Here is an 8,791-nt window from a genome sequence, read left to right as displayed (position 1 = left end):
TGCTCCAAAATGCACTTCTTTGCCACATTAACCCTTTGGACCTACAAACACACGAAAATAGTTTAAAATACTAGAATAACTACGAACTAACAACATAAATGCCAAGAAACAAGCTAACTAAGTCGCATAAATATGCTCCTATCATAGAACAATATCTTAAAATTTTGGAATGATCCAACAATCGAATCTTCGCCAATTGCTATAATTAGGTGGCGGTCAACAATTAGTTTTACAAACTTAAAATTTCAATTCATCAAGATCCGTACGTTGGATTCCCAATCCGTTAGTTTCTAATGTCCTCAAATATTGCATGCTATAACGCATTAAAGTTTGGTGACGATCCAAAGGTTGGATCGTCAATGGTTATAATGATCAAGAGACGGATCCTAACGAAACTATGTTATGTTCGAACGATGGAATTTTGTCCATCGGATGTCACGTATGGAATCGGTGTATCAAATTTAGCCTAAAAGGTCAAGTGGGTCCTCAGGCCACGTGCCGCCTAGACTCATTAGAAAATTTCACCCATTTCTAAAAATTACCAAAGTTTACAGGAATGTAGAGCACAATAAGGGGAAGAACTTTCATACTTGGGACGAAGTCCAATTCACCTGGGAAACACCTAAAATCACCCTCGATCCGTCGAAAACCCATAAATGGGTGTTCATTGATTCGTCTTTGAACCGAACTCCGACGCCCCCAACCTTGTTTGAGGCATGTTCATGAGGTTTAAGGAGGACTTTTTATGGTGGTGGTGGAAGGAATAAGCTTTAGAAACGATCGATCGCCACTGAATAACCCACAGACATGTCAGTACGAACCTGAGGCCAAATCTCGTCGAATTTGAGTGGAAATGAAAGAGTGGTTGATTCTGAGTTGTTTTTAGGTGGCCTTGCGCTGTGAATTACTGGAGAAACGTCAGAGATGGCGTTAGAAATTTTCTACAAAAACCGGGCCAGGTCGTAGAGGGAAATCAGGCCAAGGAGATCCAGCTGGTTCCCCTCTTTCTCTCTTACTTCATTTCCCTTATTTTCCATCTCCTGATTCGGCAGCACCCCCTTCTTTCTCTCATTTCTCTCTTCCTTCTCCAATCATAGCCACACACATGGCACATCAAATTAATGCTCCAGTAAATATGGAGCCTTCCAAATAATGGTTAAATGACAATTTCATCCATGTCTTTGCTCATCTATAACTTCTTCGTTATAATTCCAAATTACATTCCGTTTGCGCTCACACATTCATATTGAGGAGTACTATCCAAATATATAAAGAAATCTGAAAAATCATGAAAGGATCAAATACGTCTGCGAAGAAAGTCTCTTTAATACAACAGGGGCAATTTCATCCTTTTACTTATCGAAAAAAAACTATACGCCGTAAATATAAAAGCATTGAAACTACAAATACGAATACAAAATACGAGACAGGAAATTTTAAATAGTGAAATCTGGGGATGAGATTTCACAAGGTAGCAAGGAAACCAGCCCACGCCAACACCCCTTCTCTTTCCTATCGGATCAACAAGGCCCAACGACTCGTTTTCCTTTCCAGCACTGCAGGCCAACACATCATGCCCCTGGCCTTAAGAGCCCAACTCACATTGGCCCCTCTTTCTTTCTTTTTTTTTTTTCTTTAGCAATAAGGGCTTGAGCCCATGCCTCGCCTTCAAGACTGCTTCTGCGAGCCCAAGGCACTAGAAAACTTGACTTGCACCAGTCTATCTTTTCCTCTCGTAATGAGTTTATGCCATGCAACCCATATCAGGTGAAGGCCCAACTCGCATTGGCCTTCATCCCTTTGTCTAAGCGCCTTGACACTAGCCCATGTCATGGCTCCTTACCACGCAGCTCATAGCCCCAGCCAATTATCCTGCGCACCACCAGCAGTAGCCCTGCGACCCTCCACGACAGTTGGCTCATGATCCATTGAAAAAAAAAAAAACAAAAGATTTTTTCAAATTTTCTTACCTTGGTGTGGCGCAGAGCAGAAGACACAATGACAATCGACTCTTCGGAAAGGCAAGCAAGCAAAGAAGAAAACTAAATGAGTACAATTTCCTTTAGCCTTTTCTCCCTTTCTTGTTAGGATAAAAATTGCTCTCTAAATTTATTTAACCCCTACTTAAGGTAGGCTTAAATAAGTTCTAGAGGTAATTGGTTTCCCTTTTCTAGAAGACTTAAACTCCAAGTCAATTTGTAGAATCTACATCAAATTAGGAAACAACTCTTTGTTTGCCTACTCAGCTTGGGATTTCTACACCTACTGCCCTTTTATGCCTATAATTCAGCAAGTGTGGGGGCATTTGTGGAACAAAAGTTTAGTCTCAAAAATCCAAAAGATGACACGTGGACTTTTTTCAAAGAAGACAAGATTACCCTTATTAAATGGGTACAGCACACAAATATTGCTACGCACAGCTCAACATCCCTGGAGGCCTGAGTAGTTACTACGACTACATCAAGCTCCCATACTTATGGCATGGAAAAGTCAAAAAGGCATTAAAGATAGAATTAATCACCAAATCCTATATTTAATATCCTGATTGAAGATCAACTCAAACAAGTAAAGATATCACATCAATCAAGGATACTTGCTTGATTCTATGATATTATCTCATAATTTATATCTTGGAATTATTCTTTCCTTATTCATCCTACGGAGGACTCACCTTGGCCAATTGGAAGTCGCCATGGTAGGGCAGAACCATACAATGTTTGGTCACCTCCCTATGAATATTCCATATACGCCATTTACTGGTAAACTTTTGCTACAGACTTAAGCTCTAAACACTTACTCTTCTTAAAATTATTAACTTAAGCATCATATATTCATTGGCCAAACCCCCACTTAGGGGTGGTTTGGGAGTGAGGTGCTTATAAAAAAAGCACCCATGAAAAAAAGCTGTGAGGGTTTTAGGTGTTTGGTAAAATGAAAAAAAAATGGTTTATTTTGGAAGTTGATGTGAGAATAAGCTGAAATCAAAGGAAAAAACTGAAGCTGCTATTTGCAGCTTTGGAAAACTAGTTTTTTTTCAAAGCACACGGAGCTACAGTGCTCCTTTAATGAAAAAACCCACTATCAGATTGCTTTTTTTTTTTTTTTTTTTCCAAAAGCACTTTTACAAAAAAGTTTACCAAACACTTTGCTGATTTATTTCACAGCTGCTTATTCTCACAGCACATCCGTTTATTCTCACAACAATATTTTTTTAAAGCACAGCAATACCAAACCAGCCCTAAGTCTTCTCGAGTTTAACTTTCAAGGGTGCATGTAATAAAACCTTGTTGTTTTCCATTTTATTACTTTTTTTTTCAGGGGTGCATGTAATAAAACCTTGTTGTTTTCCATGTTATTACTTTTTAATTTTATTTTTAAATCTCCTTTTGCGCTTATAAGAAATTGGTCCAGTAATTGTATCGCACTCATATTATACGTCGCCGCTCCACTGACTTTTCCTCTGTTTTAGGCAAAACTGCCCGAAAATACAAATCGATTCCGCAGACCCCTTTCCCAATTATTTCTAGGGCTAGGGTTTCTCAGACCTCTCTCCATCGCCAACAACTCCAAGGTACGAAAACGAAGCTCTGATACTTTCCCTTCAATGTCTTCAGCAGATCTAGGGTTTTACCATTTCAGAATCTTACTTTTGCTTAGTTCCCCTCCTTTGCTCTAGGGTATAACAATAATTATCCTTGCCCTCACTAATGGTACTCAATTTTCTACTGTTTGGAGTTGGAGAGCTCACCAAGTGTTTGTATAAATGCCGGTGAATCAACTTACTTACCTAACTGTCTAATTATTGCATCTGGAAGGGGTTAGAAAGTTTGAAGCTTGAAGAAATGAGGCCAATATTTTGCGGCAACTTGGATTTTGATGCGCGGCAGTCAGATGTTGAGCGGCTTTTCAAGCGATATGGGAAAGTTGAGAGGGTGGATATTAAGTCTGGTAAATATTGTTTCTGATTAAATAATTAAACTTTTGCTGCTTTTTCATAATGGTCTTTGTTAGTTTTTCCTTTTTTTTATTATCAAGAGTACTAGTTCCATTGGCTGTTGGCAGCATACTTATCGTACTGTGTTTGTTTCGTTTACTTTGGTTTTTCCTTTGTGTTTGTTGGCTGTCAATTTGGTGGCCAAGCTAAAGACTTGTAGATTTTCAAGCTGTTGTGGATGTTAGAGCTATATTATATGATTTGTTATGTTCAAGCTGTTGTACTTTTGGCTCCAATGTTATGTTCAAAAGTTTTGTTATGTTTATTGTGCTGAAATCTGAAGTGGTTCACTCGTTACTGAATCATCCTGCTGGGATATGGTCTTTATAGTTAGACGTTAGTGCAGATTGGAGTTTGAGCACCTTCTATTCATCCGTATGAGAAGATAGGGATTTCGGGTAGAGAAATAAAAATATGTATTTTGGGGCTTAGCAGCAAGTCTTACTCCTACAGCAGCAGAGTTATTAACGCGGGACTTATACTTGTGCGTGAATGTGACAGCTTCTGCTTTCATGATTTTCTTCTGTGAACAAGAGTTTCCTCTTATGTTGAGTTATATTGGGGTTCCTGGATATGTCTAGAAAGGAAATGTGGTGTACAACCTGAAAAATGAAAATTGATTATTTTAAAATTTGGCTCATTGACCTTTTCGTATAGCAGCAAATACATGCAAAAAATATGAAGTCTGGTTTTCTCCCTTGGCCCTTTTTCTCCTATTCCTTTCAAAATCTTGATATACAGAAATGCTCATTCTCTATAAATTGAAAATGTGTGAGACGCCTTTGTGGAAATACTGTAGGATGGGGTTGTTGTGCATTCATGCACATGACATCTCCTTCATGCTGAGAACTGAGAAGCCTGAGCTCTTTATCTGGGATGTTTGCTTGGAGTAAGTTCTAAGAGGAGATGTTGGTGCAGAAAAGATTTCATCTGTTATTCAAAAGGGTCACTATGTTATTCTTTAAAAATGTTGTTTGGATGGGTATGCTATTTTCCCATTCAGAGAAGCAGGTTACTTTTTTATTGCAGTGCAAACCCCTGTTCTCAAGAATTTCTTTGGCGCAGGATTACTAGGAATGTCCATGCTCTTCTTGGATGGATCTGCTTATCTGCATTTCTTTTGTAGCATGTGCCCAAGCATCACTTATTGTATTTTTCCAGAAGAATTAATTTGATCTGCCTTAGTCCTGCAATCCTACTTTCCCTCAGACACCATTGCTTTTTCATTCATCATGACTTTTGCTCCGTGTTCAATTTCCGACATGTTCCAACATAGATTCCATGATGATATCGCACCCACTGGCAGGTTTTGTGTTACTTCCTAACAGATGATTTTGTATGCATATAATATTTTAGTGTTTGAGGCGTCAACATTTCCTCACATTTTAGACTGAATGCCTAACAAACTTGTTAGAAAAGAATGTTGTGGTAACTTTGGTGTACGGTCCTTGGTTACTTCACTCGGTGGTATTAATAGGATTGGTTCCATTTATATTGGTTTAAATAGGATTTGCTTTTGTCTATATGGACGACGAACGAGATGCTGAGTATGCAATTCGAAGACTTGACAGGACAGAATTTGGTAGGAAGGGACGCCGGCTTCGTATTGAGTGGACCAAGGTAAAGTTGGCAGTGTGGTCAGGTTTTGGAAAATTGATTTATGGCGTTATGGTCAGTTGCATTGCATACTTGCTGAGCATGTGAATTCCTAACACATACAAGTATAATACTAGAATTTGACATTGCTTTCTAGCATGTGAATTCTTACTTAAGCTGTTGCTTTTCATATTATTAATATTGTGATTGTGTCGATCAAAATCATATCCTCTACCTCCTTCCATTTTCTGAATTTATGTGTGCAACTGGTACATATGTTGATAACTGCTTCATGCTTCTTTTTCTCTTCTCTCAATTATGTAATTTTCTTTTACATGTGATCAAATGGATAAACTATGAGTGACAAGCTTTGCCTGATTATTTTATTGGAAGTTTTCACTCATTTAGTTTCACAATATTCTGTGTTGAAGCATGAAAGAGGGATTAGGAGACCTGATTCAAGAAGGCCTTCAGCTAACACGAAGCCCTCAAAAACCTTGTTTGTTATCAACTTTGATCCAGTCCATACCAGGACAAAGGATCTGGAGAGGCACTTTGATCCCTATGGGAAAATTACAAACGTAAGGATTAGAAGGAATTTTGCTTTCATTCAATATGAATCACAGGAGGATGCTACTAAAGCTTTGGAGGCAACAAATACAAGGTTCTGTTTTCATTGACAACTCCTATAGTGCTGTTGCTTGATTTACAAGTTCAAAGACTTTTGCCTTTGGTGATTGTTTGGAAGTGAATTCAAAGGGAGAATGTCTCCAACTTCTAGGAAATTCAGTTTTGTTTCCCTTACAAGTCATGCCATCAGTTCTTTAAAAACTATTTACTCCAAAAAGCTGATAGTACTTGCTTGTAAGGAAAATTAAATATGCTGATTTGGATTGTCATAAAAAGGTGTTAAAAGAAGAGAGAAATATTCAATGCTTTGGTTTGCAAAAGACTACTTAGTCTGAATCCGTAAAAAATTTGCAACTTGCTTTATACTAACTTTAATCAACTTCTTTCTGAGGTACAGCAAGTTCATGGATAGGGTTATTTCTGTGGAATACGCTGCTCGTGATGATGATGATAAAAGAAATGGGCAGAGTCCTGACAGGAGGGGCCGTGATATGTCTCCTGAGAGAAGAGGCAATGATCGTGGGCGATCTCCAAGCCCGTACCGCAGAGATAGGGGAAGCCCTGATTATGGCCATGGTGCCCGCATAAGTTCTAGAACTGAATCAAGAAGAAGTCCTGATTATGAGAGAGCTGCAAGCCCAGTCAATGATAGATCTCGTCCAAGTTCTAGACCTGATCCTAGAAGAAGTCCGGATTACGAGAGATCTGCAAGCCCAGTCAATGATCGATCTCGTCCAAGTTCTAGACCTGAACCAAGAAGTCCCAGTGATGAGGGAGCTATAAGCCCCGTCAACGATGGATACCGCAGGTTTGTGAAGTCAACTTTTCTCGATTTAATGATCTTTGATCTTTTCAGAGGTGTAGGGGTGTTCTAACATGTTAATGAAATTATGTTCAAGTGGGAGTTTAAATGCTAGAGGCCACCAACGTAGTTCATCTCTTTTAGCATGGTTTATTTTGGTTTGCATGATTTGGCAAAGTTGTATTTATATGTGAATGTATTACACATACTAGCACCATTCTGAGTATATTTGTATTGTTGATATTTCAGCCGTTCACCCCCACCCCGGGAAAGATCTCGTTCCTGAGAACCAGCAAGAATATGGAGCCTCTTTGTAGTGGTTAGCTGATCTTATCTTTGATTTGTAGTTGAGATTCTAAAGTTTGGTTATTCCCTTGTTATTAGTATTCGGATAAATGAGTTTAAACTTGAATGTGCTTTCAAAGTGACGAATTCGAAGTTTGTTTAGTAGCCAATCAATGGTTTATCGGGCATCTGTGTTCGATACCTAAATTGTTATTTTTCTGTGAGTTTGATGCACTAACAGGGGTAACGGTGTAATCAAATAGTATTGGTGTAATTTCGTGAGCCTGGTTTTGGCGTGAATGTTGAATGCTGCACCTCATTTTAAAATACGATATATGATCTGTGTTTTTCCTTTTTGAGAAGGCTCTGTTATGGCACTTTGCACTGGGATGGATTTCTTGGGTTTTGTTTGATTACATTATAGTTTATCTTCTAAGTTTTGAATTTGTTATTAGGTTTAATTTTAGTTATTGGGGCTCGATTTTGATCCCATTTTACCCCTATAACCACTTTACTCTCTAAAAATCAAAATTCATTCTACATAATCATTTTTCGTTTTTTCTATCAAATTCGTTCCATTTTGATTCTAGTTTGCCCCTGAACTTGATTTTGATCATACTTGACATCGCATAGGTTATGTTAATTTTGTTCAAAAGCCATCAAATATGCCGGCGCGGATTAAAAAAATGTATATATGAAAAAGAGGAGAGGAATATTATTAAAATGTTGAACCAAAACCCAAAATGAAAACGATTTCTTGGCGTCATTTATCTTACTAGTGCTGATCCCATCTCGCCAATTAGAGTTCCCTCCTCTCCTGCCCACTATCAATCTAGTCTCTCCCTCTCATTCGCTCGAAGGTTGATTTACTACCCGTGGAATTGGAGCAATTCATTATGTGGGTCTGATTTAGGTGCATTAGATTAATCAATATATATATATATTTTTTCCCCAGATTTTTGCAATTCAAGCACAACAACCCAAAAAAATTTCGATCTTTAATTTCTTCTTTCAAAGTTAATTGTTTCTTAGTGGAGATTTGTAAAATGATAACTTTTAAGTTCTAGGGGACAAAGTGAGATTAAAATCGAATTTCAGTGGGCGTAGCTAAAAATATGTCTATAATATTACAATTTTACCCTTTCACGTCAGCAACTTTAATGACTATATGACAGAAGAAACGAAAACATAGTAAAGTGGAACGAATTTTAAGTTTCAGGGAATGGGGTCTCATAGAGTCCTCTAGTTCTATTATGCCCCCCTACTTAGTTCCTGCGAACGTTAGAAGCGTTGACGATCTTTTTTCCTCATATGACTACTATTTTGCTTGATTAGTCCTTGCACGACTCTTTTTCACGCTGACTTCACTCTAGTTCAGCCATTTATTGGCTGGATATCAATACCGTCTACTGATCATGGAAGGTAGTGTGGCCAATGCATCAGCAAACTGATATCTTCGTTCTAGTCAGATAATTGAATTCTAG

The 8,791-nt window shown here is 38.1% G+C and overlaps 1 protein-coding gene across 6 annotated transcripts; it reads left to right on the top strand.

Moving 5' to 3' along the window:
- The first annotated feature begins 3,396 nt into the window (after nt 1-3,396).
- Nucleotides 3,397-7,641, top strand: LOC114826053 (serine/arginine-rich splicing factor RS41-like). Of its 6 annotated transcripts, XM_070825233.1 has the most exons (7): nt 3,426-3,571; nt 3,816-3,948; nt 5,060-5,300; nt 5,502-5,614; nt 6,022-6,254; nt 6,618-7,028; nt 7,272-7,641. In XM_070825233.1, the coding sequence occupies exons 3-7, from the start codon at nt 5,276-5,278 to the stop codon at nt 7,306-7,308; spliced, it is 819 nt and encodes a 272-aa protein (XP_070681334.1). In that variant the 5' UTR covers nt 3,426-3,571; nt 3,816-3,948; nt 5,060-5,275; the 3' UTR covers nt 7,309-7,641. The 6 variants fall into 6 exon arrangements, with proteins under 6 accessions (XP_028961499.1, XP_028961500.1, XP_070681334.1 ...); XM_029105666.2 differs by lacking the exon at nt 5,060-5,300 and having other exon boundaries at nt 3,397-3,571; XM_029105667.2 differs by lacking the exon at nt 5,060-5,300 and having other exon boundaries at nt 3,405-3,571; nt 3,823-3,948.
- Nucleotides 7,642-8,791: the final 1,150 nt, after the last annotated feature.

This window comes from Malus domestica, chromosome 07 (assembly GCF_042453785.1).
Source record: "Malus domestica chromosome 07, GDT2T_hap1".
Classification (NCBI taxonomy): Eukaryota; Viridiplantae; Streptophyta; class Magnoliopsida; order Rosales; family Rosaceae; genus Malus; species Malus domestica.
The sequence above is the reverse complement of the archived record's forward strand: the minus strand, read 5'-3'. Positions and strand labels throughout refer to the sequence as shown.